The sequence below is a fragment of the Hyla sarda genome, chromosome 9 (genome assembly GCF_029499605.1).
Source record: "Hyla sarda isolate aHylSar1 chromosome 9, aHylSar1.hap1, whole genome shotgun sequence".
In the NCBI taxonomy this organism is placed as follows: domain Eukaryota; kingdom Metazoa; phylum Chordata; class Amphibia; order Anura; family Hylidae; genus Hyla; species Hyla sarda.
Genome location: NC_079197.1, coordinates 172,682,393 through 172,703,835, shown reverse-complemented (window position 1 = coordinate 172,703,835; position 21,443 = coordinate 172,682,393). Strand labels below are relative to the sequence as shown.

Below are 21,443 nucleotides of genomic sequence, written 5' to 3'. Positions count from 1 at the left end.
CCTGCATCGTCGGTGCTCTCCATCGTCGTCATCACGTTGCTGCGCATGCCATCCCTTCATCCAATAGAGCGGGGTTCGTAGTGACGTGATGGCGACGAAGTTCGCTCAACTCTAATAGTGAATTTACCTTTTCTCTATCGGCTCCATTGGGGGACACAGACCGTGGGGTGTATGCTGCTGTCTCTAGGAGGTGTGACACTATGGTAATAAAAAAAGTCAGCTCCTCCCAGCAGGATATACCCACCTTCAGGCCCTGAGGTAGTCAGTTTAAGCTTAGTGTCTGAAGGAGGTGGACATGGTCTGGATTCTCCAGTCCAGGTCTTCTGTTTTTTATTTTCCTAGTATAGGGACGTGTTAGTTTTTATTCCCTTTCTTTTCCGTTTTCAGATGGGGACTCAGGGACTGCGGTTCACTGTTTCCCCATTGCGAGTGAGGGGGCACAGACATTGCGTATATGCACTGTTAACCCCTCCTCGCCAACGGTCAGCGCCTGGGTGGTACCTCATGGGTCCAAGTCCCCCTATTTCCGTGCTCGCCTCGCTCGCGCATAGCAGCTAGGCGTGATGCAGGGACCATAAGCTGGCTGAAGACTTCACTGAAGACTCCATTAGGTAAGCTCTTATCCTATCTGTACGACCCTCTCATTAAGGCTCTGACCAGAGCCCAGACTCTCGATAATCTGGACGTCACTCTCCACTCTCTGACTCGCTTCGGGTGGATGGTCAACCGGGACAAATCAGTCTTCTGTCCTACCCAGTCTAACCTTCCTGGGACTTCGATTCGATGGCCTCTGCCCACATTTTTCTTGGACAAACGTCTGGCGCTCTGTTCGAGGGTCCGCTCCTTTCGGACCCAAGTATCAGTCTCCATCTGCACAGTATGGACGTCCTGGGTCGGGTGGTGGCAACTATGGAGGCTGTACCCAGTTTCATTACCGCCCCCTTCAACTGGCGATTCTCTCTCGATGGAACAGGTCTCCTCTGTCCCTCGATCGTCAGATTGTTCTCCCTCGCAGGGTCAGTCAGTCTCTGCTCTGGTGGCTCCGCTCCCCCCTTCTTCTCCAAGGGTGGTCATTTCTTCCCCTTCTCTGGCAGGTTGTTACAATGGTTGCCAGCCTGTCAGGCTGGGGCGGCGTGTTCAGGGATTGGACGGTCCAGGGACTCTGGTCCCCCCTGGAGATCCTTTTTCCGATAAACATATTGGAATTACGGGCGGTTCTTCTTTATTGGGAGTCCCGTCTTCAGTCTCGTCCTGTCCGCGTTCAGTCGGACAACGCCACAGCCGTGGCGTACATAATCGACAGGGCGGCGCTCGGCAGCCATGGCAGAGGTGACCAAGATTCACCTGGGCGGAGAGTAAGGTTCCGGCCATTTCAGCGTTTCACATTCCGGGAGTGTTCAACTGGGAAGCGGACTTCCTCAGTCGGTCCTCACCCGACCCCAGCAAGTGGTCTCTTCATCCGGAGGTCTTCACGCAGCTCTGCGACCTCTTCGCGTTACGGCACAATAGGAAGATCCTCCCGTTTGTGTCCAAGTTCCGGGACCCTTGGGTGGGGTTCTCCCTACCTTATCTGTTCCCTCCTCTTCCGCACCTTCCTAGGGTGCTGAGTAAGCTCAAGGCAGAGGACGTCCTTGCCTTTCTGGTAGCTCGTTTGGCCCCGAAGGTCTTGGTACACCGACGTAGTCAGGCTCCTGGACGACGCTCCTCTGCGCCTTCCACTCCGCCCAGACCTACTCTCTCAGGGTCCTCTTGCCACCCCAATTTACAGTCGCTGCATTTGTTGGCATGACGGTTGAGACCGCGGTTTTGAGGGCCTGCGGGTTCTCTTCCCAAGTCATTCACACCATGCTCTGGGCTCGTAAGCCCTCCTCCGCACGAATTTACCACCGTACTTGGCGGTTTTATTTTCATTGGTGTGAAGCTCAGGATTTCTCCCCGGTGACCTTCTCGGTTCCCCGTCTTCTCTCCTTTTTTGCAGTCGGGGTTGGAACTGGGGTTGTCTCTCAGTTCCCTTAAAGGTCAGGTTTTGGCCCCTGGTTTATTTTTCTCATGACCTTCATGCAAGGAGTGGCGCACGCTTTTCCTTCTTATCGGTCACCTTCTCTCCCTTGGGACTTGAACTTGGTTCTGAATGCCCTCCAGAGCAGTGCCTCTCCGCCTCCTTTCTTGGAAAGTGGCTTTCTTGTTGCTATCACCTCCATCCGGAGGGTGTCTCAACTGGCAGTTCTTTCCTGCCATTCTCCGTTTCTGGTGATCCACCAGGACAGGTCGTTTTCCGCCCAGTTCCTTCCTTTTTGACTAAGGTGGTCTCGGCCTTTCATCTCAATGAGGATATTGTCCTCCCGTCCGGCTCCTTCTCATCCTAAAGGACCGCTTACTACACAAGCTGGATGTAGTTTTGGGCTGTTCGGTCTTATCTCTCCATCACTTCTTCGTTTCGTCAGTGTGATACCTTTGTCGTCCTTACGGAAGGTCGTCGCAAGGGACAACCTGCTTCCAAGGCCACCATTTCTCGGTGGATTTGGTCCGCCATTGCGGAAGCCTATCGCTGTAAGGGGAAAATTCCTCCTTTCAGGGTTGTGGCTCATTCTACCCGTTCTGTTGGGGCTTCCTGGGCTCTCCAGAATAGAGCCTCGGCCTCGCAGATTTGCAAGGCGGCTACCTGGTCGTCTTTGCACACTCTCTCGAGGTTTTATGAGTTCATACTTTTGCATCGGCTGATGCTAGTCAGGGTCGTTAAGTGCTGCAGGCGGGAGTGGATCGGCCGTCTGCCCGATTACTTATCTGCCCACCCAAGGGACGGCTTTGGTACGTCCCACGGTCTCTGTCCCCCAATGAGCAGATAGAGAAAAGGAGATTATTTTTTTTTTTAAACACTTACTGTAAAATCTTTCTCAAAGGATCCATTGCGGGACACAGCTCCCACCCTTTTTGGGTTTTTCCTTTGGTTCTCTGTCCGAGGGTGTGTTCAGTTATGTTTTTTCTTCTGGTTCTCGGACAGTTTTAGGTCTTTTCTTTGCCCTATTGGTCTTCTCCTATTGCTCTGGAACTTATAACGGACTAGCTCAGAGCCTGAAGGCGGGTGTATCCTGCTGGGAGGAGCTGACTTTTTTTTATTACCATAGTGTCACACCTCCTAGAGACAGCAAGATACACCCACGGTCTGTGTCCCCCCAATGGAGCCGATAGAAAGATTTTACGGTAAGTGTTAAAATATCTCCTTATTGCTTTCTTTGTTTTAGTTGAATTTTGGATTTGACCCTCCAGTGATCTCTAGTTTTGTCTTGTTAAGGCTGAATTCACATCTCGTTTTTGCAATACAGTTCCCAGATCCGGTTTCAGTGTAAAAACGGTATAGAACCGTATTGCAAACCGTATGTATAGACGTCACTGGAAACCGTATGCCAACCGTAGCATCTGGTTGTGTACATTTTGCACCATTTATGGTTTTATCCGTTTTTTTCACGTACACAAATCCGTAGTCTACCATTTTTTTAAATGGTGGTCAATGGGAACCGTACAGAACCGTATGTGCATACAGTTCCATCCGGTTTGCACAATATAGTTTTGCAGTTTGCACATGCGCAGTGCACGCCGAAAGTTCTTCCCACAAACAGAACAAGAAGAATTTTAAGGACAAACATAAAACCATACCAGTTTTTTTTTTTTTTTTTTACAAAAAACTGATACAGGAACCGTATTGTAAAAATGAGATGTGAATGCAGTCTAACCCCTGAGGAACCAACTGTGGCAGAAACATCGGGTTATACCGGTGCACGGGTGTTAATTGAGGGATTTTTAGGGAGAGTCCAAGGGGTAGTTTGGGGCAGAAGTCACCCTTTTTAGGGTGAGTGCGCCGACTGTTCCTTTGGGAGCAGGGGTAGATTCACCATATATCCCTGTTAGGGCTTTAAAGTGATACTCTGCCCCTAGACATCTTATCCCCTATCAAAAGGATAGGGGATAAGATGTGAGATCCCCGGGATCTCTGCTTCAGCACCCACCTGTTGCAGCTTCCGGCATCGCTGGAGGCTCTCATCCTAACGCCTCACACGACCATGGTGATGGGAGCTCGGGCAAACACGACTGGGCCCCTGTGTGCAGTCACACCCCGCCCCCTCAATTTAAGTCTATGGGAGGGGACGTGACAGCCGTCATGCCCCCTCCCATAGACTTGCATTGAGGGGAGGGGCGGGGCTTGACGTCACAAGGGGGCGGAGTAGTGACGTCACAATTTCCCATCACCGTGGTCGGGAGCCAAAGCCTCCAGCGTTTTTGGAAGCCGCAACAGGTGGGTGCTGCAGCCTAGACTCCGGGGGCCCCCACGATCTGACATCCTATCCCCTATCCTTTCGATAGGGGATAAGATGTCTAGGGGTGGAGTACCACTTTAACCCCTTAAGGACATAGGGCATATCCATACGCCCCCGTTTCCAAGTCCTTAAGGACCGAGGGCGTATGGATACGCCCTGAGCATTTCCGGCCCCCACCGCTAGCCGGAGGGGAGCCGGATGCCTGCTGAAATCGTTCAGCAGGCATCCCGGCATATCGCCCAGGGGGGTCATTATCTCTAGTGACCCGATGACCCGGAATTACTGGCTGATCGGGGCCGTCAGAGACGGCCCCGAACAGCCAGAGTCTGCAGGAGTGAGGTGGCACTGGTGCCACCTCACGATCGCCCTGATTCGTCGGCCGGATTACCGGCCGACCAATCAGGGCACCTGCTGCGGGTGTCACTCCCGCAACCCGCTCCGCCCCTCTTCCAGAGGACGTGAGCGGGTGCGGGAAGACGACCCCCGGTGCTGGGGACCCCGATCCCCGGCGTCCCTGTTGGGATCGGGGCCCCAGGAGCGACGGCGGCGGCGAGGGACAGTCCTGCAGTGTGGATCGTTGGAGGTGAGTGACAGCCTCCTGCTGTTGCTTAGCAACAGCTCCCAGCATGCAACAAGGGCATGCTGGGAGCTGTAGTTATGCAACAGCTGGAGGCACATTCTTTCTATGGAAAAGTGTACCTTCAGCTGTTGTGTAACTACAACTCCCAGCTTGCACAATCAGCTAAAGTGCATGCTGGGAGTTGTAGTGGTGCATCTGGTGGTTGCATAACTACAACTCCCAGCATGTCCGTTGGCTGTCGGTGACTGCTGAGAGTTGTAGTTTTGCAACAGCTGAAGGCACACTGAGTTAAGTAGTAAACCAGAGTGTCTCCAGCTGTTGCATAACTACAATCCCCAGCAAATGTAGTATGCCTCCGGCTGTTGCATAACTACAAGACCCAGCATGCCCTTCCGCTGTCCGTACATGCTGGGGGTTGTAGCTTTTGCAACAGCTGAAGGCACACTGGTTGCAAAACACTGAGTTTGTTACCAAACTCGGTGTTTCACAACCTGTGTGTCTCCAGCTGTTGCAAAACTACAACTCCCAGCATGCACTGATAGACCGTACATGCTGGGAGTTGTAGTTTTGCAACAGCTGGATGTTTCCCCCCCAATGTGAACGTACAGGGTACACTCATATGGGCGGAGGATTACAGTAAGTATCCGGCTGCAAGTTTGAGCTGTGGCAAATTCTGTCGCAGCTCAAACTGCCAGCGAGAAACTACTGTGAACCCCCCGCCCGTGCGACTGTACCCTAAAAACACTACACTACACTAACACACAATAAAATATAAAGTAAAAAACACTACATATACACATACCCCTACACAGCCCCCCTCCCCAATAAAAAACGTCTGGTACGCCACTGTTTTCAGAACGGAGCCTCCAGCTGTTGCAAAACAACTACTCCCAGTATTGCCAGATAGCCACTGACTGTCCAGGCATGCTGGGAGTTTTACAACAGCTGGAGGCCCCCTGTTTGGGACTCACTGGCGTAGAATACCCCTATGTCCACCCCTATGCAATCCCTAATTTAGGCCTCAATTGCGCATGGCACTCTCACTTTGGAGCCCTGTGGTATTTCAAGGCAACAGTTAAGGGTCACATATGGGGTATCGCCGTACTCGGGAGAAAGTGGGCTTTTTTGGGTTATTTTCTGCTATTACCCTTTTTAAAAATGTTTTTGGGAAAACAAGCATTTTAGGTAAAAAAAATTTTTTTTTTTTTACATATACAAAAGTCATGAAACACCTGTGGGGTATAAAGGTTCACTTAACCCCTCGTTACGTTCCCCGAGGGGTCTAGTTTCCAAAATGGTATGCCATGTGTTTTTTTTGCTGTCCTGGCACCATAGGGGCTTCCTAAATGCGGCATGCCCCCAGAGCAAAATTTGCTTTCAAAAAGCCAAATGTGACTCCTCTTCTGAGACCTGTAGTGCGCCAGCAGAGCACTTTTCACACCCATATGGGGTGTTTTCTGAATAGGGAGAAATTGGGCTTCAAATTTTGGGGGGTGTTTTCTGCTATTACCCTTTTTAAAAATGTAAAAATTTTGGGAAACCAAGCATTTTAGGTAAAAAAAAATAAAAAATGTTCACATATGCAAAAGTCGTGAAACACCTGTAGGGTATTAAGGTTCACATTACCCCTTGTTACGTTCCCCGAGGGGTCTAGTTTCCAAAATGGTATGCCATGTGTGTTTTTTTGCTGTTCTGGCACCATAGGGGCTTCCTAAAGGTGACATGCCCCCCAAAAACCATTTGTCGCTCCTTCCCATCTGAGCCCTCTACTGCGCCCGCTGAACAATTTACATAGACATATGAGGTATGTGCTTACTCGAGAGAAATTGGGTTTCAAATACAAGTAAAAATTTTCTCCTTTTTACCCCTTGCAAAAATTCAAAAATTGGGTCTACAAGAACATGCGAGTGTAAAAAAAAGATTTTGAATTTTCTCCTTCACTTTGCTGCTATTCCTGTGAAACACCTGAAGGGTTAATACACTTACTGAATGTCATTTTGAATACTTTGGGGGGTGTAGTTTTTATAATGGGGTCTTTTATGGGGTATTTCTAATATGAAGACCCTTCAAATCCACTTCAAACCTGAACTGGTCCATGAAAAATAGCGATTTTGAAAATTTTGTGAAAAATTTCAAAATTGCTGCTGAACTTTGAAGCCCTCTGGTGTCTTCCAAAAGTAAAAACTTGTCAATTTTATGATTAAAAACATAAAGTAGACATATTGTCTATGTGAACCCAAAAATAAAATATTTTGAATATCCATTTTCCTTACAAGCAGAGAGCTTCAAAGTTAGAAAAATGCAAAATTTTCATTTTTTCCCTCAAATTTGGTGATTTTTCACCAAGAAAGGATGCAAGTTACCATAAAATTTTACCACTAAGTTAAAGTAGAATATGTCACGAAAAAACAATCTCTGAATCAGAATGATAACTAAAAGCATTCCAGAGTTATTAATGTTTAAAGTGACAGTGGTCAGAATTGCAAAAAACGCTCCGGTCCTTAAGGTGAAAAAGGGCTCGGTCCTTAAGGGGGTTAAAGGGCTTGTATACACCCCAGGTTTAATAGCCCTTGATCCACCCTTTTCAGTTTTACCCTAGGCCATTAGTGGATGTGCAATTGATTTTTCGTCCCCGAGTGCAACTTCATCGGCAAATGTGAGGGACCCTTTGGATTAGGCCAAATACATTGTGTGTTCTTTGTCTATATTATTTCAAATGTGGGGGTTGTTTTCAGCATCTTTATTAAAAATTCTATTTTAAGTGTGTACCCCTCCGATTGTTACTTTTGACCCTAAAGGCAGCGTTTCCCAACCAGGGTGCCTCCAGTTATTGTTAAACTACAACTCCGAGCATGCCCACACTGGAATTTGTAGTTTTGCAACAGGTGGCGGCACTTTGGTTGGAATGGTCCATGTTCCCTTCACAGATAACAGACAAGTGACAGAAATATTCTTTTTATTTGATGTGAAACATAAGCGGAGGTTTGTGACCACTTAACGGTTGGACTTGGCAACTCTCTCCAGTTCATCTTTCTTCTTGATGGCGTAGGAGTTAGAGGAGCCCTGGAAGAAGAAGAAAACAGAAGTCACTCCTATGTCCTGAACCCACCCGAAGGCGGCGGACATGACAGCTGATCACACACACACACAATGCCAGGACCCACCTTGGCCGCGTTGATCAGCTCGTCGGCAACACATTCGGCAATAGTCTTAATGTTCCTGAAGGCGGCTTCACGAGCCCCGGTGCAGAGGAGCCAGATGGCCTGAAAGATGGCAAGGGACAACAAGGGTTAATGACACGCGTGTGCAGTGACCTCACAGCCTCACCAAGCTTCAACGATGACCGATTTTACAATCAGACGAGATGGACCATATCCCAAGTTATCGCCTACAGCAATTAGAGATGAGCGAACTTACAGTAAATTTGATTCGTCACGAACTTCTCGGCTCGGCAGTTGATGACTTTTCCTGCATAAATTAGTTCAGCTTTCAGGTGCTCCGGTGGGCTGGAAAAGGTGGATACAGTCCTAGGAGACTCTTTCCTAGGACTGTATCCACCTTTTCCAGCCCAACGGAGCACCGGAAAGCTGAACTAATTTATGCAGGAAAAGTCATCAACTGCCGAGCCGAGAAGTTCGTGATGAATCGAATTTACTGTAAGTTCGCTCATCTCTAACAGCAATATTTCCCCCCCAATTGCTTTACAGCTGTTGCAAAACTGATCCCATTTTGTCAGGACATGGGAGTTGTAGTTTTACAACGCCTGGTAAGCCACAGGTTGAGATACAGACTTAGCGTTTCCTAACCAGTGTGCCTCCAGCTGTTTCAAAACTACAACTCTAAGCATACTGGTTGGGAAACACTATAGTGCGAAAGACAGTATGCAGAAGACGTGTATTGGCGAATGAGAACCTCCAGATGTTGCAAAACTACAACTCCCAGCATGCACGGACAGCCGTTGGCTGTCCGTGCATGCTGGGAGCTGTAGTTTTTCAACATCTACAGTCAATAAATGACAATAGGATATACCCCAGCACCCATCCAGTACCTGGTTGACTCTTCGGAGAGGGGACACATCTACGGCCTGTCTCCTTACTGTTCCAGCTCTACCGATACGGGTGGAGTCTTCACGGGGACCGCTGTTTATGATGGCGTTCACCAATACTTGCAGAGGGTTCTGGTAAAGAAAAGGAGGGAGCGGATAATGTTATTGGTATGTAGATTAGGACCTATAGATCCCCCGTCACAATATGGACATAAGATTTATTTATTACAAAGAACAAAAAGTAACAGATCCACCAGATCCCATCTAAAACACAGGAGACCGACACTAAACCAGGCATAGGCAACCTTCAGCACTGCAGATGTTTTGGACTACGTCTCCCATGATGCTTTGGCAGTATTTTGGCTGTGAGAGCATCATGGGAGATGTAGACCAAAACATCTGCAGTGCCGAAGGTTTCCTATGCCTGCACTAAACCATTGAATACACCAAACCCCAGCCACCAGGAAACCTAGAACTAAACTAGGGATCGACCAATATTGTTTTTAGGGCCGATACTCTGGAGGTTAGTGCCGATACCGATACTTTGTGGAGGTTAGGGCCGATAGCCGATAACTTATACAGATATTCCGGCGACACCGCTGCAGATCATTGATTTAAAGCGGGAGCTTTAAGTCAATGAACTGCAGCAGCTTTTGCGGTGCCATAGACCGCCGCCACCCGCTTCTCTCCCACTGCCTGTCATGGGGTCCTATCGACGCCACCGCACCCCCCCCTCATTCCCGGTTTTATAATTACCTGTTCCCAGGGTCCGCTCTACTTCTGACTCCGGCGCAGTCGTCCTGAGCTGTCACTGTGCGCACCGACTCTGACGTCGCGTTGAGGACGTCACTCGTCATTGCGCAGCGTAAAAGGACGGCGCAGGAGCCAGAAATAGCGTGGACCCCGGGAACAGGTAATTTTGAAACTGGGGATGGGGGAGGCAATGGGGCAGCGGCCGGGGCGGTGGGTGTGCGACGCGGTGGTGGGGGATGCGGCGCGGGCATTATCGCCGATAACTTCCAAAATCGTGAATATCGGCCAAACCCTAAACTAAACCCCCCCCCCCCCTTTCAGTGTCATGTTAAAACTTCACTTTTATTAAGAGATAAATATAAAAGGTCCTACAAGAAGTGCATTAAAAATTGCAGCACAGTCCCAGAGAATTATGAGCTCTCCTAGGCGGAGTGCGCAAATTTATGTTGCCAGCGTCTGCAATGAGGGAACTAGGCTGCTGCCTAAAATATCCCACACATATTGTCCCCCCCCCCCCCCCTTACATGTTTCGTGGTAACCACATCCTCAGGGGTTAAGAGACAAATGGCCCCTGAGGACATGGTTGTTACCACGAAACATGTAGGGGAGACAATATGGCCGACATTTATCATTGTCTTTAGATTGTTTTTTTGTGTCTAGAAAAGGCGTAACAAAAAGGCACAAGCAGGGTTTATTTGTGCCTTTTGGTTTACACATTTCTGCTGATTTTGAGTTGCAAATCCACTGATTTTGGCAATAGACATGATATGGAAGGGTTTTATGAACTGCGCCTTTCGGTCAAAAAGGCGCAAAAAGGCGCAAAGCCACTGAAAAGTCTCAAACTACACAAGCCCAGACTTCGCTTTATCGTGTATGTGAAGAGAGAAGTTTCAGGAAATGTCACCTGTGCAAAATTTATCAAATGCTGTGACCATTAATAAATTTGGTGTCCTACACATTACAGCACACAAAAAAAGGTGTAGAAAAAGGCTTCACTTACACCTACAATGATAAATGCTTCACTTACACCTACAATGATAAATGCTTCACTTACACCTACAATGATAAATGCTTCACTTACACCTACAATGATAAATGCTTCACTTACACCTACAATGATAAATGCTTCACTTACACCTACAATGATAAATGCTTCACTTACACCTACAATGATAAATGCTTCACTTACACCTACAATGATAAATGCTTCACTTACACCTACAATGATAAATGCTTCACTTACACCTACAATGATAAATGCTTCACTTACACCTACAATGATAAATGCTTCACTTACACCTACAATGATAAATGCTTCACTTACACCTACAATGATAAATGCCGGCCAATGCGTGTGATATCTTAGGCAGCAGCCTAGTTCCCTCATTGTACAGCGTACTGCAGATGCTGGCGACAAATTTGCATACTCCGCCTAGGAGAGCTCAATTCTCTGGGACTGTCCTGCAATTTTTAATGCACTTTTTGTAGGACCTTTTATATTAATCTCTTAAAAGTGAAGTTGAGGTGGGGGGGGGGGGGGGGAGGGGGATTTTTGGTTTAGTCTTTTTTTTCACCCCCATCACTTAGGTTTCCTGGAGACTGGGGTTTGGTGTATTCAGTTGTCATATACCCCTTACCCACCACTGGCGATTTGTGGTTTAGACACATGCAGCTCGATCTCTATAGGGCTCCAGCTGCATTCACACCGAGAGTCGTACGTACAAAATGTCTGATTACAAGAATACACAGACACCAGTAAATTTTAAGGGGGAGATTTATCATTGCCTTCCTGACATTTTATTCGCTGAAATTTGTTGTAAGATTTTTGCGCAGTTCGTTTTTACGCAATTTCAAAATAGACAACTAAGGCAAGATGAACTGTGGAATGCAGTGGACAAGGTTTACTTTTTTAACCTCTTGGGGACGCAGGGCGTACCAGTAAGTCCTCTGCCCCCGCGTCATATCGGGTCGGTCCTGGCGGCTAACAGTAGACAGGACCCGGTGCTAATAGCGCACGTCACAGATCGCGTGCTATTAAGCCTTTAGACGCAGCAATCAAAGTTGATCACCACGTCTAAGATGTTAAAAAAGTATTCCCGGCAGCTCAGTGGGGCTGATCAGGACAACCGCAGTGTCCCGATCAGCTATGACGCAGCAGAAGGGTCCCTTACCTGCCTCTGATTGGCGATTGATTGTTCCAAGCCTGAGATCCGGGCTTGAGCAATTGACTGCCAATAACACTGATCAATGCAATGCTATGGCATAGCATTGATCAGTGCTGGCAATCAATGTACTGCATTGGGGACTATAACATTGCAAAAAAAAAATTTAAAGTGTAAAAAAAAGTTAGTGATTTAATCTGATTTAACTATGTATTAAACATACATATGTGGTATCACCGAGTGCGTAAAATGTCCAAACTATTAAAATATATAGTTAATTAAACAGCACGGTCAATGACGTACATATAAAAAAAAATCCAAATTCCAAAATAGTATTTTTGGTCACTTAATACTAGGGATCAACCGATTTAGTTTTTTAGGGCCGATACCGATAATCTGTGGAGGTTAAGGCCGATAGCCGATAACTTATACCGATATTCCGGTATAAGTTATCGGCTATTTAACCCCCTGCGACACCGCTGCAGGTCATTGATTTAAAGCGGGCGCTTTAAATCAATGATCTGCAGTGGCTTTTGCGGGGCCATAGGCCGCCGCCGCCACCACCCGCTTCTCTCCCCCTACCTGTCAGGGTGGTCCGGGCCATCCATCCATCGTTCCTGTAGTGTCCGGGGGTGTTCCGGGTGGAGGGTGGTCCGGTCCGGGCTGTCCTTCTCCGGCGGTCATCTTCACTCCGGGCAGGCTCCGGCCTAGTACGCTGCATAGACGCCGCTGCGCAGTGACGCCCGTGCGCAGCGACGCACCTGACGTCACGGCGTCTATGCAGCGTACTAGGCCGGAGCCTGCCCGGAGTGGAGAAGAAGACCGTGGGAGAAGAAGGACAGCCCGGACCGGTTCACCCTCCACCCGGAACGCCCCCGGACACTACAGGAACCCCCGGACACTTACCCATTACAGGTAAGTTTAATTTTTTTTATTGACTCGGAGGGTGGGGGAGGGGCCCGACCGGTATAGCGGTATGGGAAAAAATCCATACCGGTATACCGCCTAGCATCACGGTGGGGGGGTGCGACGCGGTGCGGTGGGTCGGGGGTGCGTTGCGGTGGGTCGAGGGGGTGGCAGTCGCGGTGCGGTGGGCGGGGCATTATCGGCAAGATAATTGCCGATACCGATAATGCCCAAAATCGTGATTATCGGCCGATAATATCGGCCATACCGATAATCGGTCGATCCCTACTATATAGTCCAACATGCTGGAAGTTGTAGTTTTGCAATAGCTGGAGGCTGTAGGGTTGTTTGTTACATCTATTTAATAGGGAACTCCACTGCCCCAGTGTTCAGATCATTTAGTTCCAAAAGCTCATTTAGTTCCGCTACGTCACCTCAGTGCAAGTCTCAATGTAAAAAAAAAAAAAAAAATACCGTGAAATACAGTGATACTTTAGAAAAATACCGTGATACTCATTTTTGGCCATATCACCCAGCACTAGGTGCAGTTCATAAAACCCGTCCATATCATGTCTATTGCCAAAATCAGTGGATTGCAACTCAATCAGCAGAAATGTTTAAACCAAAAGGCGCAAAAAAAGGCGCAAATAAACCCTGCTTGTGCCTTTTGTAGACACAAAAAACAGTCTAAAGACAATGATAAATGTCGGCCAGTTCACATAGAAGATAGTGCAGCACTGCGGATGTCAGGTGGATACTAGTGTAGCATACGGTGCCTTCGGTGGTGCGCAGTGTTCAGAAATCTTACATTAAGAAGAATTAAATACTGGCACTCACCGGTTCGGCTTGAAAGTCTTTTTGTTTATTCAAGCATACTCACATCAGGAATACAAAGGAAGAGGGTGGTGGGGGGACTGAATGGCGACCGAGCTCCTGTTTCGCAAGCTTTGGCGTGCTTCCTCCGGCCGGTCGAAGCACACCGAAGTGTGCGAAACAGGAGCTCGGTCGCCATTCAGTCCCCCCACCACCCTCTTCCTTTGTATTCCTCATGTGAGTATGCTTGAATAAACAAAGACTTTCAAGCCGAACCGGTGAGTGCCAGTATGTATTATTTTTTATCCAACCCTCAAACCACCCGAAAACCCACTTAAAGAGGTAGTCCAGTGGTGAGAAACTTATCCCCTATCCTAAGGATAGGGGATAAGTTTGAGATCGCGGGGGGTCCGACCGCTGGGGCACCCTGTGATCTCTCTGTACAGGGCCCCGGCTCTCCGGCCAGATAGCGGGTGTCGACCACCGCACGAAGCGGCGGCTGAAACGCCCCCTCAACCCATCTCTATGGCAGAGCCGGAGATTGCCAAAGGCAACGCTTCGGCTCTGCCATTGAGTTGTATTGAGGGGGCGTGTCGCCCGCCGCTTCGTGCGGAGGTAGACACGCCCCCTTCCCACGGGCTGTCGAGGCTCCGTACAGGAGATCGCAGGGGGCTCCAGCGGTCGGACCCCCCCGATCTAAAACTTATCCCCTATCCTTAGGATAGGGGATAAGTTGTTCACCACTGGACTACTCCTTTAAAGGGGTACTCCGGTGGGAAAACTGTTGTTCCCCCCAAAAGAACTGGCCCCAGAAAATTACAGATTTGTAAATTACTTCTATATATAAATCTTAATCCTTCCAGTACTTAGCTGCTGTACACTCCAGAGGAAGTTGTGCAGTTCTTTTCAGTCTGACCAGTGCTCTCTGCTGACACCTCTGTCCATGTCAGCAACTGCCCTGAGCAGGAGAGGTTTTCTATGGGGAATCTCTCCTGTTCTGGACAGAGGTGTCAGCAGAGAGCGCTGTGGTCCAACTGGAAAGAACTACACAACTTCCTCTGGAGCATACAGCAGCTAAGTACTGGAAGGATTTAGGGGTACTCCGGTTGAAAACTTATTTTTAATCAACTGGTGCCAGAAAGTTAAACAGATTTGTAAATTAAAGGAGTAGTCCAGTGGTGAACAACTTATCCCCTATCCTAAGGATAGGGGATAAGTTTGAGATTGCAGGGGGTCCGACCGCTGGGGCCCCCTGCGATCTCCTGTACGGAGCCCCGACAGCCCGCGGGAAGGGGGCGTGTCGACCTCCGCACGAAGCGGAGGCCGACACGCCCCCTCAATACAACTCTATCGCAGAGCCGAAGCGCTGCCTTCGGCAATCTCCGGCTCTGCCATAGAGCTGTATTGAGGGGGCGTGTCGGCCGCCGTTTCGTGCGGAGGTCGACACCCGCTATCTGGCCGGAGAGCCTGGCCCCCGTACAGGAGATCGCGGAGGGCCCCAGCGGTCAGACCCCCCCCGCAATCTCAAACTTATCCCCTATCCTTAGGATAGGGGATACGTTTTTCACCGCTGGACTACCCCTTTAATTCTACTAAAAAAATCTTAATCCTTCCAGTACTTATTAGCTGCTGAATACTACAGAGGAAATTCTCTTCTTTTTGGAACGCAGAGCTCTCTGCTGACATCACGAGCACAGTGCTCTCTGCTGACATCTCTGTCCATTTTAAGAACTGTCCAGAGTAGGAGAAAATCCCCATAGAAAACATACTCTGCTCTGGACAGTTCAGCAGAGAGCACTGTGCTCGTGATGTCAGCAGAGAGCTCTGCGTTCCAAAAAGAAGAGAATTTCCTCTGTAGTATTCAGCAGCTAATAAGTACTGGAAGGATTAAGATTTTTATATATAAAAGTAATTTACAAATCTGTGTAACTTTCTGGCACCAGTTGATTTGAAAACATTTGTGTTCCACCAGCGTACTCTTAATTTGCCCGACATCACTTCTTCCACAAAACTGCGCAAATTCAGCAGAATAATCCCCAGTCTCCACAGCGCATTACAGAACCAGGAATATGGAGATTTTACAGATTGAGATGTGGTGCAGAATACAAAAGGGGTCGTCCAGTGAGAGGAAAAACAAAGGAAAATATCTCTCTGATCTATCAGGTCTAGAGATGAGCGAACTTACAGTAAATTCGATTTGTCACGAACTTCTCGGCTCGGCAGTTGATGACTTTTCCTGCATAAATTAGTTCAGCCTTCAGGTGCTCCGGTGGGCTGTAAAAGGTGGATTACAGTCGTAGGAAAGAGTCTCCTAGGACTGTATCCACCTTTTCCAGCCCACCGGAGCACCGGAAAGCTGAACTAATTTATGCAGGATAATCAATCAACTGCCGAGCCGAGAAGTTCGTGACGAATCGAATTTACTGTAAGTTCGCTCATCTCTAATCAGGTCACAGCAGGTTCCTGTATCCATAGCAGCCACTTATTGTAACCTGGATTCATGCACATTCTGTGTTACGTGTTGTTGCTCCCTGTTATCAGCCTCTCACCTCTCCGGTCAGCAGGTGAATGATCTCGAAGGCGTGCTTCACAATCCTGACGGTCATCAGCTTCTTGCCGTTGTTCCTCCCGTGCATCATGAGGGAGTTTGTCAGACGCTCCACAATGGGGCACTGGGCCTTACGGAAACGCTTGGCGGCATAGCGCCCTCCGCTGTGAGGCAGGAACTTGGCGTACTTCTCCTTGACGGCAATGTAATCCTGAAACACAAGACAGGAGGGACTGAATACTACAATACGGCAACCCGCAGCTTCAAAACCTATAGCTCAGTATTTCCCAGCCAGGGCGCCTCCAGCTGTTGCAAAACTACAACTCCCAGCATGCCCCGACAGCCGAAGGCTGTCGGGGCATGCTGGGAGATGTAGTTTTGCAAAAGCCCAAGTCACACTTGTTGGGTAAACAAAGTTCTAAAAGGAAGCGACTGAACAATTGGAACCCCCTGACCCTCGCTTCATATTGACATTACCTGTAGGGAGATGTCGCTGATCTGGACGTCGTCCGTGCTCCATTTCCCAAACAGTTTAATTTCGGGGGTCTCTGACCCGACAGGGGCGGTTTCCCAATCTGCCATTCTGTAAACAAGAGGAAAAGGTTACATACATGTATATAAAGTCATATACACCACCAGTGCCTGCTAACACATGAATGGATAGCCACATAGTATAAAAGGGGACTCTAACCTTACAGGTAACAATCGTTCTGATGCTGCACTGCGAAGGATTAAAGGGGTTATCCAGGAAAAAACTTATTTTTTTATATATCAACTGGCTCCAGAAAGTTAAACAGATTTGTAAATTACTTCTATTAAAAAATCTTAATCCTTTCAATAATTATCAGCTGCTGAAGTTGAGTTGTTCTTTTCTGTCTGGCAACAGTGCTCTCTGCTGACATCTCTGCTTGTCTCGGGAACTGCACAGAGTAGAAGAGGTTTGCTATGGGGATTTGCTTCTAAACTGGGTGGTTCCCGAGACAGGTGTCATCAGAGAACACTTAGACAGAAAAGAACAACTCAACTTCAGAAGCTCATAAGTACTGAAAGGATTAAGATTTTTTAATAGAAGTAATGTACAAATCTGTTTACATTTCTGGAGCCAGTTGATATATATATATATATATATAAAAAAAAAGTTTATTCCTGGATAACCATTTAAAGGGGTAGTCCAGTCCTCAAAAACGTATCCCCTATCCTAAGGATAGGGGATAAGTTTCAGATGGCGGGGGGTCCGTCCGCTGGGGCCCCGGCAGCCCGCAGGAAGGGGGCGTGTTTACCACCGCACGAAGCGGCAGCTGACACACCCCCTCAATACAACTATATGGCAGAGCCAGAGCGCTACCTTCGGCAATCTCCGACTCTGCCATAGCGCTGTATTGAGGGGGTGTGTCAGCTGCTGCTTCGTGCGGCGGTCGACACCCACTATCTGGCCAGCAAGCCAGGGCCCTGTACAGGAGGTCGCGGGGGACCCCAGCGGTCGGAGCCCCTGCAACCTGAAACTTATCCCCTATCCTTAGGAAAGGGGATACGTTTTTCAGGACTGGACTACCCCTTTAATAATATGTGGGTCACAGGATGGGTGATAACTGAACACCAAGGAGCCATAATCACTTTCCTTTTCCCACCTACAGACCCATATGAGGACTTTTTTTTTGCACCAATTGTATTTGTAATGACATCAGTTACTTGAGTATGAATAATGTGTATGTAAAAATTGTCCTCTTCTAACGTATTTTTCCGTATACAGGGCTGTACGAAGATCATATTTTGCGCTGTGATCTTTTATTTTTCTCGGCTCCGTTTTTGTTTTGATGGGACCATTTGATCAGTATTCATTAAAGGGGTACTCCAGTGGGAAAAACATTTTTTAAATCAACTGGTGCCAGAAAGTTAAAGGGGTAGTCCAGATAGCGGGTGTCGACCACCGCACAAAGTGGCGGCAGACACGCCCCCTCAATACATCGCTATGGCAGAGTCGGAGATTGACGAAGGCAGCGCTCCGGCTCTGCCATAGAGTTGTATTGAGGGGGCATGTCATCCGCCGCTTCGCGAAGGTGGTCAACGCGCCCCCTTTCCGCGGGCTGTCAGGGCCCCTACAGGAGATCGCGGGGGCCCCCAGCAGTCAGACCCCCCGCGATCTGCAACTTATCTCCTATCCTTAGGATAGGGGATAGGTTGTTCACCTCTGGATATCTCCTTTATACAGATTTGTAAATTACTCCCATAAAAAAAAAAAATAATAATCTTTACCCTTACAGTACTTTTTAGCAGCTGTATGCTACCGAGGAAATTCTTTTTGAATCTCTTTTGTCTTGTCCACAGTGCTCTCTGCTGACACCTGATGTCCGTATCAGGAAGAGTCCAGAGCAGGAGAAAATCCCCATAGCAAACCTATGCTGCTCTGGACAGTTCCTGACACGGACAGAGGTGTCAGCAGAGAGCACTGTGGACAAGACAAAAGAGAAATTCAAAAAGAAAAGAATTTCCTCTGTAGCATACAGCTGCTAAAAAGTACTGGACGGGTAAAGATTTTTTTTTAATAGAAGTAATTTACAAATCAATTTAACTTTCTGGCACCAGTTCATAAAAAAAAAAAAGTTTCCACCTCTTTAATCCCTTAAGGACCAGACCAATTTTATTTTAGCATTTTCGTTTTTTCCTCCTCGCCTTCTAAAAATCATAACTCATATTTCCATCCACAGACCCATATGAGGCCTGTTTTTAGCGTCACCAATTGTACTTTGTAATTTCATTACTTATTTTACTGTAAAATGTACAGCGCAACCAAAAAAGTATTATTTATGTGGGAAAATTGAAAAGAAAACCGTAATTTAGCACATTTTGGAAGGTTTTGTTTTCACGCTGTACATTTTCAGGTAAAAATGACGTTTTCTTTATTCTGTTGGTCAATACGATTAAAATGATCCCCATGTTATATTCTTTTCTATAATTGTACCGCTTAAAAAAATCTCAAACCATTTTAACAAAATTAGTATGTTTGAAATTGCCCTAGTTTGACCACCTATAACTTTCTCATTTTTCGGTATATGGGGCGATATGAGGGCTCGTTTTTTGCGCCGTGACCTGTAGTGTTTATCAGTACAACTAATGCTTAGGTTTTTCTTTTTATTCATTTTTTATTAATTTTTTTTGAATAAAATGTGACAAAAAAGCAGCAATTTGGGACTTTTTTTTTACGTTTATGCCGTTCACCGTACGGGATAATCAATATATTTTAATAGTTCATACTTTCACACACGCAGCGATACCAAATATATGTATTAATTTTTTTTAACGCTTTTTTGGGGGGTAAAACGGGGAAAAACGGACGTTTTACTTTTTATTGGGGGAGGGTATTTTTCACACTTTTTCACTTTATTATTTTACATTTTTTTTACTTTTTAATTTTTACACTTTTTATGCAATCAGTTGATTGCTAATACTGTGCAGTGCTATGCATAGGACACAGCACTGCTCAGTATTATCGGTAATCTTCTGCTCTGGTCTGCTCGATCTCAGACCAGAGCAGAAGACCCCGGGAGACGGCCGGAGCCAGGTGAGGGGACCTCCGGCCACCATGCTGGATGATCGGATCCCCACGGCAGTGCTGCGGGCGATCCGATCGTCCATTCAAACTACCGCACTGCCGCAGATGCCGTGATCTGTATTGATCACGGCATCGGAGGGGTTAATGGCGGGCAATTGCGGATGTCCGCCATTACCGGCAGGTCCCTGGTTACTGATATCATCCAGGACCTGCCAGGCATGACGCGAGCACCACTCCAGTGCTCGCGATCATGTTGGCGCGTAAATATACGTCATGGTGCACTAAGTACCACGTCACCATGATGTACATTTACGTCCATTGGCGTTAAGGGGTTAATTTTGTTCTGGTATATGAAGTGACTAAAATACGCAATTCTGGACTTTGGTATATTTTACATTTAAGCCAGTGACCTTGTGGTTTTAACTATCGTATTTTTCACCATATAAGACGCACTTTTTCTTCCCCAAAACTGTGGGGAAAAAGTCGGTGCGTCTTATACGGCGAATACACCCCTATCGCGGCGGTCCCTGCGGCCATCAACGGCCGGGACCCGCGGCTAATACAGGACATCACCGATCGCGGTGATATCCTGTATTAACCCTTCAGACGCAGCGATCAAAGCTGACCGCCGCGTCTGAAGTGAAAGTGACACTAACCCGGCTGTTCAGCAATTTCACCGCGCCGGTCCCGAACAGCCCGACTGAATAGCCGGGTTAGTGCTTACAGGACACCGGGAGGGACCTTACCTGCCTCCTCGGTGTCTTCTCCGTTCAGGGATCCCCTGTATGGCCGGCGCTCTCCTTCCTCGTCATCACGTCGTCGCGTACGTGCGTCGGCGTACGTAACGACATGATGGCGGCGACGGAGAGCGAGGATACCCGGCCGGCAGCAGAGACGTTCCGGAGCGACGGGGACACGGCGACAGCGATGGAGCGACATCCAGGGCAGCGGTGACAGGTCCGGAGCGGCGGGGACACGTGAGTATTACCTCCTATGCAGTGGTCTTCAATCTGCAGACCTCCAGATGTTGCAAAACTACAACTCCCAGCATGCCCGGACAGCCAACGGCTGTCCGGGCATGCTGGGAGTTGTAGTTTTGCAACATCTGGAGGTCCGCAGATTGAAGACCACTATTGGGTTCAAAATCTTTATTTTTTTAGATTTTGCACCTATAAATTGGGTGCGTCTAAAGTGTTACTGCATCAGCATGCAAAACTACAACTCCCAGCATGCCCGGACATGCTGAGAGTTGTAGTTTTACATCAGCTGGAGGTGTCCTGGTTAGGCAAACCCTGTATGAAAGCACCAAGGGTCAACTGAAGTGTTACAAACCATAAGCTGCTGTGTCGTTACAATGTGTCAGTGCAGAGATTGCTTCAATTCCACAATGACTCAGGTCACTTTATCCTCTATAGAGAATTATTATATAAAATTACTCCATATAAGTATATAGCGAGGCCTCAGTCACACAGTCAGGCCCCACACGTGTATATATATGTCACAGTTCACACTATACAGCTGCGTTTATATATGTAACACACATAAAGAGGCGACAAAACGACGGATTCCTCTATCCTGTGCTCAGGCCCCCTCCCCCGCACCCCTCCCCGGCTATAACACCCGGCACCAGCGCCCGTTCCCCCGGCTATCACTCACGTGTGCGCTCGGCTAGGTCCTAACCCGTCGGAGCTCGGAGCGGAAAGAGGCCGGGGCGGGGTCTCCTACTGAGATATACAGGGGCCCACACTTCCGCTTTAGGCCTGGTGCCCACAC

At 47.9% G+C, this 21,443-nt stretch overlaps 1 protein-coding gene across 1 annotated transcript; it reads right to left on the bottom strand.

The window, feature by feature from the left end:
• Nucleotides 1–7,832: 7,832 nt before the first annotated feature.
• RPS5 (ribosomal protein S5) lies at nucleotides 7,833–21,439 on the bottom strand. Its single transcript, XM_056538959.1, has 6 exons — nucleotides 21,327–21,439; nucleotides 16,598–16,703; nucleotides 16,122–16,331; nucleotides 8,942–9,070; nucleotides 8,058–8,156; nucleotides 7,833–7,956 (listed from the first exon to the last, which is right to left on the bottom strand). Exons 2-6 carry the CDS (start codon nucleotides 16,700–16,702, stop codon nucleotides 7,888–7,890), a joined length of 612 nt encoding a protein of 203 aa, XP_056394934.1. The 5' UTR covers nucleotide 16,703; nucleotides 21,327–21,439; the 3' UTR covers nucleotides 7,833–7,887.
• Nucleotides 21,440–21,443: the final 4 nt, after the last annotated feature.

Excerpts from the sequence above, each read along its gene's own strand:
- RPS5 (XM_056538959.1), bottom strand. The coding sequence starts at position 16,702 with ATGGCAGATTGGGAAACCGCCCCTGTCGGGTCAGAGACCCCCGAAATT. Across the intron at positions 8,157-8,941 it reads CTCTCCGAAGAGTCAACCAG|GCCATCTGGCTCCTCTGCAC; the intron begins GTACTGGATGGG and ends GCCATCTTTCAG. Across the intron at positions 7,957-8,057 it reads AGCTGATCAACGCGGCCAAG|GGCTCCTCTAACTCCTACGC; the intron begins GTGGGTCCTGGC and ends TTCTTCTTCCAG.